Source organism: Hemibagrus wyckioides, linkage group LG14 (assembly GCF_019097595.1).
Source record: "Hemibagrus wyckioides isolate EC202008001 linkage group LG14, SWU_Hwy_1.0, whole genome shotgun sequence".
Lineage (NCBI taxonomy): Eukaryota > Metazoa > Chordata > Actinopteri > Siluriformes > Bagridae > Hemibagrus > Hemibagrus wyckioides.
Window position 1 is genome coordinate 14,053,288 of NC_080723.1, and position 19,887 is coordinate 14,073,174.

The window sequence follows — 19,887 nt, forward strand, 5'->3', positions numbered from 1 at the left end:
AACATAAAGTGAATGAAATGATATGTTATTCATTAAATATTGCACTTTAAAGCTTAGCAAATACTGACAGCTTCATGAATGGCTGTATTAATTATTTCAATTATTATACAAAAAAAAAAAATCATTCAGAGGCTAATAGAGTGTAGCAGACATTCTGCTATTTCTGTTTTCTCACAAAGCTTAATCCTAAATTGATGTCTGGCTTGCCAAAAGCTCTAAACAGTGTTATGTTTTCGAATGTACTGTGTTCGGACACCTTTTCTTTCACGTGCACAGCACGAGATGTCAGATATTATTCCTTATGCATCTGGATTTCCATCTCATGCTCTTTTTTGTTCCCATATACCATAACAATAAATCTGTGTAATAAAGTTACTAAAATATGTTACTGCAAAGGCAATTTTTAAACAATGGCTCATTCTACAATGTGTCAGCATTCTCTCTCTCTCGATTAATCTCCATGATTTTCATTTGCAGCTCTTGTTCTGTATTATATAGTGTCATTTTTTCCAGATGCTTCCCTACCTGGCTTCATTTTGAGTCTGTGCCTGTTAAACCACAGACTGAGTGTTAGATTTCTTTGTTATATTTCTTTCACTGGCAACGTCTGAATTTACTGCTGGTTGGGAACAAAGACCCAAAAGAACGACACAGGAATCTAGACTTCAAACACACCATATTGAAATATATGAACTAAATCGCTAACTAAATACATCCTTAAAGAAAATGTTACCGTATCCACAATTATATATGTTTTCAATCTGTTAGCATGGAACATGTATACAAGTTCCTGTGTCAGTTGTCACTATAGAAACAATAGCAGATTAAAATGAGTTCACTGATATAAACTTTGTTGCCAGATCTGTTGTGAAAAATAAAATGAATCAAAACCTCCTGATCAAGCACTTCTTTGCCTCCTTCTGGGTTCATCTACATAGGTGAACTGCAGAATCGATAATATCTATGAACAGTAGAATATCATTTTATAATAAGCTCCATTAAATCATTACGGTGAATCTGTACTAAACCTCTTAAAAGCTTAAAGATTCTCTTGGTGTAGAGATCATCAGCTACAGTAGGAGCCTTAAACAGACTGTATTTAAGAGGTATGGGTTGGTCTGAGTGCCATAGATTCCAGTGGCTGCTTGATCATTTGCAGTTTCTCTAAGGAGCAGCAATGTTGTTAAAGATGACAGAATTATAGCTTGTGCAAGGGGAGTGATGGTATTTTAGATATCGTTGAACTCCTCCCATAGATCTCAAGGGTGGAGATAATGCGGTTCTTCAACCATGTTTGGAGGTGGAAGCACAAGAGCGTTTGATAGATGACTGTGTTTCTATTAAAATTAAACTCTGTTACATGATACAGTAATCATGCAAAACCTGCAAGAACAGTATAATGCCATTTGCTATGTTGTTGTAGAACCATTCTCGGACATGGGGAAACATAAAAGAGGTTTTCATAAGAAAGTCTTGTGAATCATCATCAACACACACACACACACACAAAAACCCCTAGTAGCCCTCAGCTATCTTTCACATCTAATCTAAAGACATGCTATAGCTTACATTCACTGCTACATGCAACAACACTCAGTAAAAAGGATTTACTGTATAAGGTTAGTAAAACTGAGCATGTAGCAGTGTTAGCTCCCTCTCTATATCTATTCCCTGCACTCATAATCACTCACCTTTCCAATTAGTTTTAGTGTAGTTACTATATTATTACATAGTAGTTACTATGTAATATGCTTTTAAAGCTAACAGAATATTAACCTGGTGCTTGAAGAAATTAATATACTTTAAATCCATGTTTGTTTCTACTCCCCTCTGTGCTGAAACCTAAACTCAGCTGACTCACTGTTATAGATTAGATCAAGTATGTGTTTTAAAAAATGAGTCACCATGGAGAGGAAGTGGTTTGGTGCCCGGCAACTGTCGGTGTATGAGAGTTGCCCAGGCCTCCGATGAAAACCTGTCCAGATTTATAATCCACTTGACATTTCATCAGAGGTTGGCCAGATTAAAGTAATACCACACCTGCTTTAGAGAGAGCAAAACAATGAGAAACAGGATTCTCCTTGAGAGGAGTGGATAAGAAAAAACGAGAGCTTGTGACCACAGGAGTAGAGCTGACCTTTCACTGAGCGCCACAGTCACTCCGTTTTCTCTTTCTTTTTTTTTTCTTTTTTCCCCAGCACCTTCAACTATGCTCCCATCTTGTAATAAATACAACACTGCTGACAGCTAGACCTGTCATCCTGAGCACCTCTTACAGAGCCACACTCTATTCTTTCATGACTTGTACTGGACAGCAAGCTCATCCAGGCATGTCATGTTAGCTACACTTGTCTCTCATGGTGATGAACGCTTTGGGAGATGAGGTGGAGATCACACAGTCGCCTTATAAGACTGTCTTGAAAACTGCGTGACAAAATTTCAAATAATCACCATATTATAATCCTGAACAGAATCTTGTTTTTGCAAATAAGTGTTTGACCATTGACTAATAACAGTCAATAACAATAATACATTTCAAATTAAAATTGCATGAACTTGCAGCATCCATGTCTTTATGGAGACATAGTCTAAACTATAACAATGTGCAGTTCCTCCACACCAAACTCACTTATCCATGTCTTTATGGACCTTGCTTTGTGCACTGGTGTGCAGTCATGTTGGAACAGGAAGGGGTCATCCCCAAACTGTTCCCACAAAGTTAGGAGCATTAAATTTACCATAATGTCTTGGTATGCTGAAGCATTAAGAGTTCCTTTTACTGGAACTAAGGGGCCAAGTCCAACCCCTGAAAAACAACACCTGAATTCAAAGATTTGGAGGGGTGTCCCAAAACTTTTGGCAATATAGTTTATGTATTTAATGGTTATACAGTAAGATATGTTTATACTGATGTGCTGCTGAACGCTTGAATCTGATTGGTCGGAAAGTTAATTCATTTTAACAGCAGCTCAGACATTAGTTCTTTCTATAAAGCAAATCACTGGTTTATATCAGTGTGGTTGTAATTGTTTCTACCACCCCAAATAGATGCTAAATGGACATATAGTTATTGATGTGGTTAAGCATTCTGTAAAAAATGATTGATATTGATTTAACGGGCTTTTTTGTCGTATTTACTTTAATATAGAAAAAAGGAAAGAGAAGCTGTTAAAGGAACAACTGTTTATAGCTGTGATAACAGGAAACTATTGCTAATAATGCACAACATCCAAAATAACTATAACATAAACTGAATATATGAATGTATGATTGCTATGTTATGCATTAATAAATTTAAAATATTGCAAACGATGGTACACTGATGTTGTAGCAATGTAGGACACAATGTAGAAAACACTTCACAACCTGCTATTATCAGAAAAAAACATTCACATCACACCACTACATCAAGTCACTATTTTTTTTTCTATTTTTTCTAGAACACACATCCTGTCTTTATTTCTTACTCAGCATTATTCATGTTATTTCCTCATTATGAGCTTAGCAAATACTGACGGTTTCATAAATGGCTGTATTAATCATATAATTTATAATAAAAAAAATCATTCAGAGGCTAATACAGTGTAGCAGACATTCTGCTATTTCAGTTTTGTCACAAAGCTTAATCCTAAATTGATGCCTGGCTTGGCATAAGCTCTAAACAGTGTTATGTTTTCGAAAAGTCTAAATCAACTGGAAGGTCTGTTATACGAATGCTGTGTTCAGACACCTTTTTTCACATGCAAAGCATAAGATGTTGAACATTCGCTAAGTCAGATATTATTCCTTATGCATCTGCATTTCCATCTCATGCTCTTTTTGTTCCTAAAGATATAACAATAAATCTCTGTAATAAGGTTACTAAAATATGTTATTTCAAAGGCAATTTTTAAACAATGGCTCATTCTACAATGTGTCAGCATTCTCTCTCTCTCTCACTCTCACTCTCACTCTCTCTTGATTAATCTCCATGATTTTCATTTGCAGCTCTTGTTCTGTGTTATATAGTGTGATTTTTCCAAATGCTTCCCTACCTGGCTTCATTTTGAGTCTGTGCCTGTTAAACCACAGACTGAGTGTAAGATTTCTTTGTTATATTTCTTTCACCAGCAACGTCTGAATTTACTGCCGGTTGGGAACAAAGACCCAAAAGAACGACACAGGAATCTAGACTTCAAACGCACCATAAATAAAAAGATGAACAAAACAAATTACTTGCTAGGTGTTGAATAAATTAGGATGTAAGGAAAATTGTTTGTAGATGGTGAGTAGAATTTAGAGTGCCTACATAAAAGAACTCAGTGTGGCATTATAAAGGGTAATATAATAAACATGTAAGAGAGAAGTGTTCTTATCTATTTATAACATTCTCCAGTCAATGAATAACTGGTAATTTATGGGTAATGTATGAGTGACCTACAACAGTCCTTTGCACATCTTTTGCATAGATCACCCCAAACTGCAGACTCAGAAAATAAGCTCAGTCCTGGACACTGAATGGGAAACGGGAAGCAAGAGCACACTAAAGACTGGCAAACACCTAATTATGTAAAGTACAAATTTGCATTTTTCGAGCATGACTTGTTTCTTTGGTGAACAAAAAATGGCCACATCATAACACTACTCTATTGGGTTCACGGTTCTCTAGAGTTTCTAAAAAAATACCTACAAGTTTGCAATGATGATTTTAATCAACATGATCAACATAATATTTATTATGTCTGTATTAATAAATTAATAGGAGTTATAGAACATCTCAGAGACAAAGTGATTTAAGATCGGTTTGACTGGAATGGCTTATTTCAGCCCTGCGCCTCCGGTATGAGTGTACTTAGCTAACACCGAATGAGTTCACTTGGAATGCTTAAAGAGTCTTCACTGACCACTTCCTCTATATGGATTGGAAAATGTAACTGCAAACAGGAAACAGGATATGGTGCTAATTTACAGTTTGGGTTCTTGGATCAATTTTGAGCTTTGGTTAATGTCTGTGTGGAGTTTTATGTTCTTCCAGTATCCCATGTTCTCTCTTGTTTTTTCCCATCTCCCCAAAACATTACAGCAAGTGAATTAGTTATGGGAAATAGCTCCCAGGAATGAATAAGAGTGTGAGTGCATATGTATGGTGCCCTGCAGTAAAATGGTGGCCCATCAGGGGTGTATTCCTGCCTCATGCCCAGTGTTTCCAGGAAAGGCTCCAGATCCACCACAGATCTTGACAAGAATAAATAGATTACTGATGATAAATGAACAAAGAAACAAATAACATGAAGGCTACATTGATCTACATTTATTTTAAATTATTAAATAATGGACAAAGCCTACAGAAGCAACAACAACAGCAATGCTTACTATTATTATTATTATTATTATTATTATTATTATTATTATTATTATTATTATTAATAATAATAATAATAATAATAATAATAAGTGTTTTAATATAAACAATTATAATAAAAACGAGTATTATTATTATTATTATTATTATTATTATTATTATTATTATTATTAATAATAATAATAATAATAATAATAATAATAATAATAATAATAATAATAAATGTCGTTACTGCAGGCTTTGTGGATTTTTAATAATTATTATATATTATATTATATTATATTATATTATATTATATTATATTATATTATATTATATTATATTATATTATATTATATTATATATTTGAGGAAGTAAGAGCTCATGGCGTGAAACATTGAAGAAAATCATTTAGAATTTAAGTGAATTTAATTAAAATACTTCTTTATTTTATTATTATTTTTTTTTTTTAAATTAACGAATATTACAAACATTGCAGTTTTGACAAAGTTGACAGTTCGCTGCTTTTCCTATTAACAGGTGCTTCAGTAAACATACCGCTACCGACGACTGCAAATGACGTCTTATTCCGCTTATAGTACACTACGGAGAACATAGAAACCGTTATACTTATGCCCTACGTAGTACACTTTGATAGAACGTTGCTAGACATTTGAGATTCGGCCATTGATTCGCCGTTCCGCTGACGCTTGAAGCTCGGCCTATGATAGGTCAAAGCTCACTGCGGCCCCGCCCAAGTTCGGTTGCCCGGCAGCGTCATGGATGCTCAACTACGGAGCGACAGAAACGAGAGCAGGAGGCTCGTCTCGCTGGGAATGGAGTGGGCACTCCTCGTTTCTGAAGGATTCCGAATAAATTAATTTATCTGAAAAAGAACCGCAAGAACTGGAGGTACTTTACTAAATTGCGACGCGTGACATAAGGAAGCGGAGGAGGAGGAGGAGGAGGAAGAGAGCGGTGGTAGGAGCCGCGCGCGTGAATGGAAACGGAGCTCGCGCTGTTTGTAGCAATCCTACTCTCGCGTTTCCGGTGGCGTGTTTGACAGGTTACTGTACATCGGATGCGTGTGCATTGTGAAACATGTTAGGTGAGAAAATCGAGATAAAGCGCATGTGAACGGCGCGTGCACACTTCCGCGATGATGCTGAGCCGCAAATTGACAGATTCATCGCGTATCATTTCACACTTGCCGAGAGTTGGAGCTGGGCTCGAGTGATTCGCACCGATTTGATATTCTCAGATAATTCAGTGATTTATTTATATCACTCTTTGAACCATCACCCGCGGTGTGATCGCACATGATTAATGAGTGCGCCTCTGTGTTCAGAGTAAACCAGGTGATAAATATATCCGGCTTTGCAACGGAAATGTCCATAAGAATAATAGAGAAATAATAAATATTGTCTGTCTAACAAGGCGTACAGTGCAGCCAGGGTGTACGGGCTTTTGTGTGTTTATAGCCTACAGGGGTTTCACACTGACGATATATTGGTATGCACTTAGTTATTTAGTGACTGTAAATTTTAGTACAATTATTTAGTACAATTTAGGAAACATGACGATATGTGGTGTTTTAATGAGCGGATGTGAAGAACGCTGTAAGAGGGACAGCCTTGTGGCCTAACGTTGCAGAAAGTTCCCCAGTAAAAGGCTGTAGAAGGGGTAGAGGTGTGCCTCTGAAACTGAGGCATGATCAGACTTTAATCAGTGTCAGTGAGGCCACGCAGAAAGAGGATTGCACAGGATTAGAGCGCAACTCCTACCACTTTAAAGTCCAGAGTCTTGCTATGGGCTTGTTTTGATCCGCGCCGTTTTACGCACCGGCTTTACACACAGTGACGCGAAAAAAAAAAAAAATCATAAAAAGTCATCATTGCGGATATCCATCTCTGGCATTTTCTGCATCTTCAACACGGGCCGGAAAACCACAGCAACATGACTCGAGCATCCAGACGGACGTCACTGTGTGACACTGTGTGAGTGTGCGTCTTAAACCCAAGCGCGCGCTGCGAGTCGGACCTGTTGAGGCGGCGCTCCTCGGCGGGGAATGTCGTTGAGCACGAGCCCGGTGTGGCGGAGGTGAGCGCACGCTGTCCGTTTCCCGCTCCGGCTCATTGCGAGGATGCTGCGCTTCCCGGTAAAGAAAATCAGGAAGCAGTTCAAGCTGCTGCTGTTGCTGGTGCTGCTCACTTTCGCCGTGTGGTTCACCTACCTGCACATCAACCAGGGCAAGTCCATCCGACTGCACTTCAACTACGGCAAAGGTACGGGACAAGCGCGCGCACTCTGCTCGTGCACGGTGTTCGAATCCTGTCCTGCGTTTTACTCGTGAGATTTGTGTCCTAAAAACTAACAAAAATACAAAAACAAGAAAGTTTGCTTGAGATTTTAATGCATCTTTTTTTTTTGCTGCATTATTTTGAGGTTCTCACTGTTTCTCTTATTACAAACACTTGTAGATCAAAGTTGTTTATGGTTTGTAAGTCACTGAGGTATAAGAGAAAAAAAAATAAAAAACAAGAAACAAGACAGGCCAATGGGCTAATTTTTGTTTTTCTCTTTAGTATAATAGTAGCATCAGAGCTGGTGACAAAGGATAATTCACTGAAACTAACATCATTTTAGTAACCAGGTTCATCAATATATTAGTGACGTGGCTTAAGACAATTTCTGTTCACACAATAGTGTCTTTTTTCTGCTGTGGTGTCTCTAACTTTTACATAGTTGTATATTTCACTTGGAAACATGGATATTTTTTTTTAACTTTTAACGTTAAATGTTATGCTATATGCACCTTTCTAGGATAAAAGACACATTCAAAAGGTGCAGAAGGTGTATGCTTGAGTATAACACCCCAGCCGTATGTATGTGCCTAATCCATGTGATGTTAGTCAACTAAACACGGCATAAAATACATCAGAATGTTAAACCTAAACATATTTGGATTCATGAACAATGACCCTGGAAGAGATTTCAGTCAAATAGTTTACAAAACGGGTCAGTACTCCTCTATAGTTACAGCATCATGCACTGTTCTAATTAGAAGAAAAATAATATATTTTTCACAGGAAAATCCTCAGTGTGTTAAATTAACACCTTCAGTGTTTATACAAGTCCAGATGGACCCAAATGAACAGTGGAACACGAGCAATCTGGCAGTATGGTGCAGTCACGCTCTCGAGTCGTGTGGTTCCAGTTGTGCCCTTTCACTGTGTGTTGAGAAAAACAAATTGTGCAAAGAGCATCGTCAGACAGATTAATTATGCACCTCCACTACAGCGAGGTGAGCCGGAGCTGAGCGCATTATGAAATAGGAAACGTGGTCCTCTCATTAAAGATTAAAGATTAAGCACTGATGCTGAGGTCATGTCATGATGTTAAGCCTAAGTAATGCTGTCGAATTGGAATATTGCTATTTTCTACTAGTCATCAGCAAGTAAAATTCTATAGCCTGCAGCATTAGAGGTATTAAAAGGAATTTTTATATTGGCTAATGAGGTATTTATGCTTCTCAGTCAGAATAACAGCAGACCATAAAACCTTTAGTGCTTCTTGTAATTGAAAATGATTTAAGAGAGTAAAACAAAAGTCAGGAAATGGCATGTAAAAAGGGGTAGTTTTCAAGCAAGCCACTTTTATGCCTTCTAGTGTAGTTTGAAGGTGAAGGGGGATCAGGTAGTGCTGTGTGCAATGCATCGCCATTTCCCAGCTAGCAGATTTATGATTGGCACAATAAAGACTGGACTGAATTTGGCCTGCAGTAAATACATTGCTGAGAGATTTATACAGTGAGTTAAGAAGTCTGTTTTCCTCTCTGAGTGAGCAAGGTGTCTGAATGCATCTTTTCCCTTTGTATTGCTGCTTTGTTTCTGTTTTTTTTTCCTCTGTCTGGTGTTTTCCCCAGTTTTTCTTCTCTAGTCGTCATATAATATTAGTTCTTTTGTTACTGCTTTTGTGAAACTGCCCTAAACACCCAAATCCAAAGACACACACAAAAAAAAAAACACCTCAGACACAATGCCAAAGGACACAAAAGAAATATTGCCAGCCGTGACAGACTGGAAATAAACTCCAGAGACTATAAATGACTAGTTTGGAGCTTGTTCTTTATGATCGAAATATCATTTTACCAGGAAATGCTGGCAGTCTGTCTACTGTTATAAATAGCATGTAAAATATTAGCTACCAATCAAGAAGGAGCTGTCATGATGAAGATGAAGCTAGCCACAACATCGGTTCTAACTGCTGCTCATGCTCATGTAACACACACAGAGGAAATCTGCCATCTTCCACATACATGAGCTTACAGACGTCTCCGATTGGCTTGTGTAGCTGTTACTGACGCGGGTGAGAGTATATTTCTGGAAAGCTGCTTTTGTGACAATGTCTATTGTTAAAAGCACTATGAATGGAATTGAATGGCATTAGTGCAGTCACTCCCACATAGTGAGCATGGCCAATTTAGTCTTTGTGTTGGATCTCCTAATAACAGGACGCATTTCACAAACACATTTCTTTTGTGCCATTCAGGAACTATTCTAACATGCGCTTGTAGTTTTCCTAAAATGACTGTTTATTGTTACACGTACATTGTTTAAAAAAAAAAAAAACCCAACCTTCACAAACAATAAATGAGGCAATTCCAGGGCTTCCAATTATGAAATAAATGTAGCAAGCAGGAAAGAAATTGTTAACAGACCATTGCATTGTAAATTTAATTTTCTCCAAGTTCAAAAGCTACATTATATTACTTTTATTATATTACTTACTCTATTATATCACTTTTATGATATTACTTGCTCTATTATATTACGTTCTCCATTATATTACTTATATTATATGGAATGTAAGGGGGAAAACTTTCGAAAGTTGAACTTTCGAAGCCCTTGATACTTGGAGTAGATCATTTTCCCCAATGCACCGGTAACAGTTTTTACCTGGCTCAGAGTTAAACTTGATTCGGGATTCATCCTGAATACAGAATTATACTCTCTGTATTTGAGATATAGCTAGCAAATGAGCAGCATGTAAGCCCTCTTCATAGTGGCATCTGCTTCGCTTTGCTCACTTCCTTTTCATTTCTCTGCCACATATTTGCTCCGTTAAGCATCCAGTCCTAGAGCACTTTTTGTGATGGTGTCTGAAGCCTATTCAACGGGCTTAATTGGCTCAGACAAGAGCTGAATAATGCCAGAGGTGCAGGACACACTGCAAAAACTACAGGAGGCGGTCAGCGATTGGCACTTGTTTGCGTCGGATAGCTGACAATTTAGCTTCGTGTCTCAGCGCCGTAATTGTTAGCTGGGCATGTATATGCATATTGAAGCTTGAAGTTGTGTAGTTGTGGTTTTACAATGTGTTTGCTTTATTATGCTGAGTATGAATGGATTTTTGTTCTGAAAGGTGCTACTCTATACTGTGCTACAGAATATGACAAAATCCTGATAAAATCCTGATATTTTTTAAGTGCTGCTGAACTCATTGTGCTTCAGCTCTGTTCTCTACCCACCCCAAACTGACCTCAATCATATCCCAGAGCCGTCTGCTTCTGACTACACTAGCGTTCAAGTGCGTACCAAATCAGTCTCCTCCAAACACAGAAAGCTCTCTTTCTCCCCGCTTATGCCTGTGGAATCATTCAAGTGCAAATTGCTTCACTAATCCTAAATTAGCTTAGTAATGCTTATGGAAAATACAAGTACACCACACCAAAGTGAATTGGAATAAAAATAATTTTTAAATATATATATATATATATATATATATATATATATATATACCCAGACAAATGGCACCACTGAGCTACAGAAATAGTGTAGTGCTTCCCAAATAGACACATTATATTTTTTTTTACCTCAGGACACACAGTGGTCACTTTATATCCCAGGATTCAGGAAAATGTTCTAAGAGGCTGGTTCTAGTTCCACACATTACATGACCTGTTCCTGGAACAGAAAGTCTTTTGAGCTGTGTGAAAAGTAAAAGTGAAGAAACGAACAGACATGAGCACCCCGGTGCAGGTAAGAGTTGCGCTCGGATTCTTTGTATAAAGGATGTGTTGTATTCGGTGTGAAAAAAGTGAGATCTTATTCCCAAAGCTTATTTAAATAGAGAAGTGAAAAAGGGCGAAGTAACGGGAGCATTCAAGGACGCAGTTGGAGAGTGACAGGTTGGTTACAGGGAGAGATGGAGCCTACGCCTATGGGGAAAGGTCACAGGAGCGAGTGTGACTAGAGCTTAAAGGGGAAAAAAACCCAGCGGTGCTCTCCTCTTACAACTCATCTAAGGAAGAAAGTTAATGTATACAATGAAGTCTCTTGCTTTTGAAAGGTTACCGGGAAGAAACTTCACAGAGTCACAGTTGCAATCTTGAAGTAAGGGATGGTTAAAGTTAGACTGAGGTGGGAATTAAACCTAGCATGAAACCCAATAAATCACTTAAGTTGTCACTAATGAATGACATTTCTGTCAACCGGGGGCACAGTGGCTTAGTGGTTGACATGTTTGCCTCTCACCTCTGAGGTTGGCTTTTGACTTCCTGTGTGCATGGAGGTTGCATGTTCTTCCTGTGCCTCGCTGGTTTCCTCAAGGTGCCTTGGTTTCTTCCACCAGTACAAAGACGTGTTGTAGGCTGATTAGCTTCTCTAAACTATCTGTAGTTTGTGCGTGGGTGTTATTGTGCCCTGTGGTGGATTGGCAACCCAATAATAATTGTCTGAAGTTGTTGATACTTTACTGATTCTTCCCTTTCTAAGGGCTACCTAAACCTAAGTTCTTAAATCCGATTGGTCAAAATGTGTCGATTCATTTTCATTCAAATCACAGGCTTATATAATGCACAATCTAACATATTATTATTTCTGTTGTAACAGCTCATTCACAGGGACTCAGTAAAAAATGGTCATTTCCAGTTGCTCAGTAACATGACACCCCTGAAGGGAATGTTTATGACTTATTAACTTCCTGGTGGAGAGAGAGAGAGAGAGAGAGAGAGCGGCTGATGAGGGGATGACTGTTTATAGCTGATGCAACATGAGCGATAACAGGAACTAACTTATCTCTCAGACATTTAACAACATTAAATATAACCGTATATGGTTAAAAATGTTGATGTATCATTCATTAATAATTTTCGAATTGTAGTCACAGGCACATTGCTGTGATGTAAAAGGGATATAACACTTTAGGTACTGCTGTTATGGGAAAATAATCATTGTCATAACAGTAAATCACCCTGTTATTGATTAAGCATGCTCTGTCATGTTTTATTCCTTATGTAACATATTTAGAGCATCTTTAGCTGCACACGGTGTCACAGCATTACAAGACGATAATATCCAGCCTCATTCACAACTCCTGCAAAGTTCAGCTGAATATGAAAATTACACACACACACTGATTTCTATAGCCAGGCCTGTGGGGGTGCAGCACTTTTCCATTCGCTTTCAATAGGAAATGAAGCAGAAGACATTTTTGCATGTGATTTACCAAAAGCCAATTCAACAGTAAAATATTTTCTTCTCATTGTCATTTTTTTTTTCTGAGGGTGTGTACACAAATTGTCTGCCTGGTAATAATTGAATTTTCTATTCTCTAGTGTTAGGAATTTTAGGTTGTTTGCTACCACCAAGGAACCTAAGCCTGCTTTATGTAAACAAGGGGTTTTTGGAGCACAGCCATCCCCATTCTTCCCACAGGATTGTGTTGGCTTTAAGCACTGCCAAACTACTTTCACACCCATTGCACTCGAATACTGTTGTCAACATTGTGCACGGGGATGATATGGGTCCTGTACACAATACTATCCGATTTGTACTTTAACTCATTGCAGAATATATCAGAAGTTTATATGCAAGCACACGACACTTATATGATGAACAGTTGCAGTGTTTCTGAGCTTGTTTAAATTGTAAGCTCAAGGATTTCAATAATAAACTTTCACAATTTACAGTCACTAAACGGTGTGCCTGAGGGATGCATTGATCATAAGAAGAATTATTCTATATGACTTAAAATCCTGTAGTACGCTCATATATATATATATATATATATATATATATATATATATATATATATATATATATATATATATATATATATATATATATATATACATATATAGGGCATATTCTCTTTCGGGAAACTGCTGAAAATCTCTGCTGCATTGAAGTTGGCGTTATTTTACAGTAAGTGATCTAGCTGAAGAAGCAAGATTACAATCAGCCATGAAAGAGCCACTTCCTCCAGCTGATCACTGCAGAGGCTTTTGTTGTGGTTGTAAATGAAAAGGTCACCTTCATACTATGATTTTCATACAATTATGAGCATGTGGTTGAGACGGCCACTCTAAAACCCACAACTATCTTCGTCTCATCAAATTCATGTCAAAAGTGCGAAGTCACAATTTTTTTTAAATTGCAATTGTGAAGGAATAAAACATGATGGGGTTAAAGGAAAATAATCAGTGATAGGTGGTTTAGTGCTGCTACAAAGTGCCACTTTCTTCGAATGGCATTTCCTCAGAATAGCAATTATATCAGTATAGCAATATATAAATATTATAATTTTATAAAAATATATAATTTTAATAAATATTTAAAAAAAAATCCCTGTCTCCTTATTTTTTATTTATTTATTATTTTTTAATTTTATTATTTAATTTGTCTGGATCATTTACCATATAAGTTCCTGTTAAGGGTTGTAAATTTTAAGTGTGACTCAGATGTGTGACTTTATTTATTTATTTTATTTGTTTATTTAATTTTTCCATGCTTTGTTGTTAATGATTTTTTCATCTTTTAATTTGAGAAATCTGAGAGGTCAGACCTAATTCACATGAAAAGATATGTACGTTTAGGGAGGTAGTGTAGGATTGCAAAGTAGAATTTTAATGAGAAGAGTTTATTTCAGATCATTAAATGAACTATTTTAAAATTCTAAATTATTTTTTTCTGAATTTTTTAAATTCTAATTGATTATTCCTGATAGAAAATGGTGATGATTTTTTATTATCATTTTAAATAATGTGAAGAAGAAGAAGAAGAAGAAGAAGAAGGAAATAAAATATCTTAAAATCCTTACAAAATATTATGAACATTACAAATGATATTTTTTTCTCAGAAGGTGTTACAAATCGGACATGCAGCTGATTCTGTGAACTTGTTGAGATCTGTATGTCATGATAACTCAATTCACATGAAGTCACTGGGTGTATTAGTAACACCTTAACATACATTTCCTCTGTACAGCTATGCTTCCCCTGAATACACCTGTGCCAGATGTGGAAGGAGCAGTGGACGTGATCCTTAGGTTTTCTTAACAACAGCATGAGGATAACATTTTTCAAATCACTGTTTTCCCTCCCAGTTAGGTCACTTGCCAGTTTCCACCACAGTCAGCACTTCTCTGTCACATCTACCAACCAGGCAGGGTCGAAGGATAGGATGTACTTCCTCTGATACACATGAAGTCAACCATCTTTTTAAACTGCTGCTCATTCTGCATCACAGAGCAGAGAGTAACACTCTGAGTCAGAAGAAAAAACTAACTAACTAACAAACTAACTAACTAACTGTCCCCTTCTGTATACATGAGCTCATAGATTGGTTAGTAAAGCCATGCCTGTCTACTGTGTCTCCAGCTCCTAGGTGCAGTCATGATGGTTTCATCCTCTTTTTTTTTCTTTATGAGGCATTCTGCTTGCTGCTAGCTCACTCAGGCCAAATTTGTACTGTTAGCCTGAGAAGCAGGGCCACAATAAAACAGCTTGAAAAACAACCACTTAATATCTGACTAAATGTCATTGGTCTGAGTGCTGCAAAATAAAAAGCATGCAGGTGTTTGGTTCTGGCTTCTGATGTCGGTGGTGTGACTGACATCTAAAGTGGCTTTGCCTCTAGGGGGTCCGATCAAAAGCAGCTTTCAACAGTGCTCATGCTGGGATGCGCAATTGCACTTTGACTTACATTGTCATGGTTTGATTCACCTTTCAACCACAGAGTCCCTTAACACCTTCCCTTCAGCAAAAATGAGAGTTTTAAACAGTGCTAAAAAACATAATAAAAGGAATACACCTACAGGATGAGTAAGATAGAACAAAAATGTATCACAATATGACATCTATCATGATGTAAAGGTTTGTTAACAAACTGCTAGGAAAATAGTAGTGTTACATTGATAAATAAACCAATGACCAATATTTAAAGTAAAAAAAAAGGGTTAAGGAAAATAGAAAAGGAAAGATAAAGGCTGTAAAAATGTAATGATTTTACAATTTGTAAAATTCAACATGAAAAGTTTACAAAGTTTGTTATTATTGATTTAAAAAAAGCTAAAAAGTTGTAATTGATATATCAAATCACTGAGCCCCAGGCTACATCACTCTAAATCCGTTATTACACATCACATAAGCATGCAAAGATGAAACTTACAGTTGCATTTACCAAGAAAAAGAAATCTAGGTAAATGAATTATTTACGACATTAAAAAGTTCAAACATTTTTAGAGTAGCTTTCTTTATTATTGAATAAATTATAATCATTAAAAAATGAGTTCACATAAATAAAACAAATGTGAAAATATGCTTAAAAAATTATATGGAGTGGAAATTAACCAGAAGGATTGAAGAAAGCAACACCAGTAATCTTGTATAAGATCGTTTTTCATAGAAAAATATCAGTTTACTTATGAAAATCAGACATTATTTTAAATAGGTGTTGTTTCGCTTTAGGCTTCCCAGCTGAAGTTGTCTTGTCATTAATAACAGCAAATAATAACAATATGTTTTGCATTATTGCGCACTTGTTTGTAGTCAGGAAGAGATTTGTGAACATTAAGATTGCAGGGCCAGCAATTTCCTAAGCTGTATAATAACAACTTAGCCTAATTAATACACCAGGATTTTTTATTGCTTTATATAAAAAAAGGTGCATTGAGTCGCTGCTATAATCATCACTTTACCTTGCAACTTTTGCACCCCTGCCAGACCCTCAAGGCCTCCTGAAAGATCTTCAAGATCTTTGACACAGAGCACACACTTTGCAAATGAGCTGTCAACCTTACACTCATTTCCATTTCTGGCTGAGAGTTTCACATGTCAGCAAGTATTCTACTCTGTCTTTGGCAACCTGCTTACATGCCTCTTCACCTCTTCAAATCATTTCTACTCCCCCCCCTTCCCCTCAGTTTATTTCTTGGTCATTAGATTAGACATCTGACATCTTGTCAGGATGAATGAGAGACGAATGTGTACATAGTAATGTGGAAATGCCACTTAAGAAAAAAATGTTCACAGATAAAATGTTCAGGAGATAAATATTTACTCGATATCCTTTTATGAAATAATTAACTAGGTCAATTGGGTTCTAGCATAAAGATTTATGGCAATTCAAAAAGTAGTCACATTTATGAATATTTATGTGATCTATAATGATCTCTATGCAACATGTAACATTTATATGATTATGTTCGTTCAGTAAAAAGAGAGAAGTGGAATGGTGAGAGGAGTGAGAAAACAGAAAACACTGTAGATGAGTTAATATACATTGAAATGAAAATACATGGTGATCTAATACATAAAAAAACAAATAGGTATTTTTGTCACCACTACTGACTTGATCAGCACCTTGCCATGTCAGTTGAACTGCTGTGATGAAAATGTCCACCAACATCAAATATTATCTGGTCAGTGGTGGTCTTACGGTGGTCGGTTTCCACTGATGTACAGGGTTAGTGGAAGTGCTGATACTTAGGACTGATTCTTAACATTTTAATGATTATATACCTTTTCGGTATTTTGGACCAGAATGTAAAAAATGCAAGAACAACAAAAACTTCTGAAAGAAAATACACAATGTATAGATTGCATAGAAGTGTTGAGCTAATTTATTTCACTCGCAGACCAGTTTATTATGAACTTTATCTGTCCACAAAAAACATTCAGTGAGCAGTTGAAAGATAATGATTCGACTGGCTTGAGCTGACAGAAATGCTACAATACGTTAAATAATGACTCTTAATAGCTGTAGAAGCAGAAAAGCATTTCGCAAATCCAGCACTTGTTGATCTTTAAGGTGGAAACAACAACATTGGGTTCTGTCAGCTAACAGCAGGAATACACAGGAGGCTACAACTCTAGAGACTGTTTCTGAAATACTCGATTTTTTCCATTTGGCATAAACAACCATGTCAACATGATGTTTAGTCCAGTTCTAATTTTTGCTATATTAGGGAAAAACAACATAAAGTTTCTACTAGCTTAATTTTTAGCTATGCAAACCAGCCTTCTCTTTCTCAGGGAGGTTCTCTCTCTATCTCAATGCAGCACACAGCATATTAATTAAGGAACTCGTCCGTTACTAGCTTGTGCTCCGTCCCTGTGCCTAACAACTCTCCAGCTGCCTTATTCACATTTTATTTATAAATGCTTCTTTTTCAAAAGTATTTGTAATCTTTCCTATAATGCAGAATTGCAGTCATTCTTTCAAATGTCATGAAGGATTTGCAACAAGCTAGTTTTACCTGTTCATTAATCTCGCACAACTTCAGTTATTTACGTGAAAGGACTTGGCTGATTTAATAGCGTAATTGTCTGACCTTGGCTCTAAGAATGGCTTCATTGTGTTGGCAGTACATTTGGGAAGACATTATTATTATGCAGAGCGAATTTTCAGGCATGGAAGTTTTTACAGCGATGAATCGGCATCTGTTTACTTTTCTATGGTTTCTTTTCTCCGTTGTGTTTTTCACCACATCGTCTTCTTTACATCATTAGCTGAAATGCACCCAGACCATGACAGAGCTGTCACTGTGCTCTACACAAACCTGTAGCATTAAACTTCTCACCTGCTCCTATTCTGACATAGCAGTACCTTTGTGAACCAAGAAGCTTAAATTTGGTTGGTTGGTTTGTTGGGTTATATGCGTATAAATCTAGTGTGTTTCACTCAAAGGAAAGCCTGCCTGCCATCTTGGAACATTAGTCTAGGAAATGTATAATCTGAAATTATTTCTTCCTGGGTTTACATCTGGCTTGCTATGCAAATCTCCAGTCCTAACCCAGATTCAAATACACCAAACTCTCAGAATACTGATCTAGAATCAGAATGTTCTCTGCAAATTGTAGTAAATGTGATACAGTGCACAGATGGGAGCTAATCTCAGCTCAACCTCGCGAAGCATTCTGCATACATGAGTCCTTCCCTCTGTCCTCACATCTACTTTTGGGTGAGTAGACGTTCCCTATTTTTCTGACTTGGGACCAACTTCACTCTCTGAAATCTTGACCTTATCCATTATAGGCTAGGTGAATCTCAAATCAGCACAAAAAAAAGACGTCATATGCTCGGGGCCATCTTCTCATTCATATGCCTTAAGTGCCTTAAGCTTCACTGCCTGAAGCTCTGTCCAGCCCAGAGGCCCCTGTCTGTCAACATTTGGGCCAGAGAGAGAAAGCTCTGCATTTTGCATTTTTATTTGACTTGCATACAGATAATACCACTGAGGGATCTCTGTCTGTAATTCAAAACACATCCTGAGATGCCAGAGGTACATGAATAAATACACGACTACATTGTCAAAGCATATCTAAAGCAGTATCAGTCTTTTTCCTGTCTTGTTGCATTGAGACGGTAAACTGTGGATACAGTAGTGATTGAGAGTTCAGCAATGACCTTGTCAGCATCCAGAATAGTTCAGCGTTTGGTTGAACAAGGTGTGTTTGACATTTTACCCTGGTGGAAAAAGGGAAACGTAGGCAGATCCATCTGTGTGAGAGATGGGCTTGCTATCAATGCCCAGTGGAGCATTTCCTCAGCTGTGCCCTTTGGCATGACTTACTTTCTAGCTAAAAATGGCAATAATATATTATCTCATAAGGATGTTTATACACAGGGACAGTGTGGTTAGAAATGCGCATTGTAATTCAAATACCCGGATACGCAAACATAGCTTAGTATCCAATTACTATTCCCTGATTTGATATTTGAGTATGAGCAACATGGAACAAAAAATTACAAACTTAAAGTATGTATCGGGTATATAATGTATTATAACTGGACTGAGTAAATTTCAGCACACAAAAAGCTACACGAAATGATTTGTTTTAATTCTGTAGTAGCAAAGAGTTTCTGCTTTGTGCTACTGGTTGGTAATTATCCCTGAATTGAGTTCAAGCCCAAAGCATGTGATCATGAAACAGTACTGTACTGGATACACAGGACTCCATGTTAAAATATAAAAAGGGTGACTATTTTGCAGTCCTGTTTTATGTTTATTCTGGCTCTTTGACATATGACATACACTATATACATCTTTGTATTTAGGTATTCGGGCTGCCTGCCATATATATTTAGGTATTCATGCCAATGGCTTTTTAGTTGCTGTTTTCAAGAAAATAATTGAATAGGCTCCATGTCCAAGTCATTTTCTAAAGTTCTGCTTCGTATTAGGGATTTCTTGGCTGACATTTATGGCATTAACTAATGATAACAAAGCATAAACCTTAGCATTTAGCCCTCCTTTGTGATGTTAAAGGGTGTATTAATTGA

At 37.0% G+C, this 19,887-nt stretch overlaps 1 protein-coding gene across 1 annotated transcript in view; it reads left to right on the top strand.

The window, feature by feature from the left end:
• The first annotated feature begins 6,101 nt into the window (after window positions 1-6,101).
• The window catches only part of b4galnt4a (beta-1,4-N-acetyl-galactosaminyl transferase 4a), a 141,742-nt gene continuing 127,956 nt past the window's right edge, over window positions 6,102-19,887 (top strand). Inside the window, exon 1 of the mRNA XM_058408524.1 lies at window positions 6,102-7,605. Within this exon, the coding sequence (XP_058264507.1) occupies window positions 7,464-7,605 (142 nt within the window). The 5' untranslated portion in view covers window positions 6,102-7,463. The remainder of the gene's footprint in view (window positions 7,606-19,887) is intronic.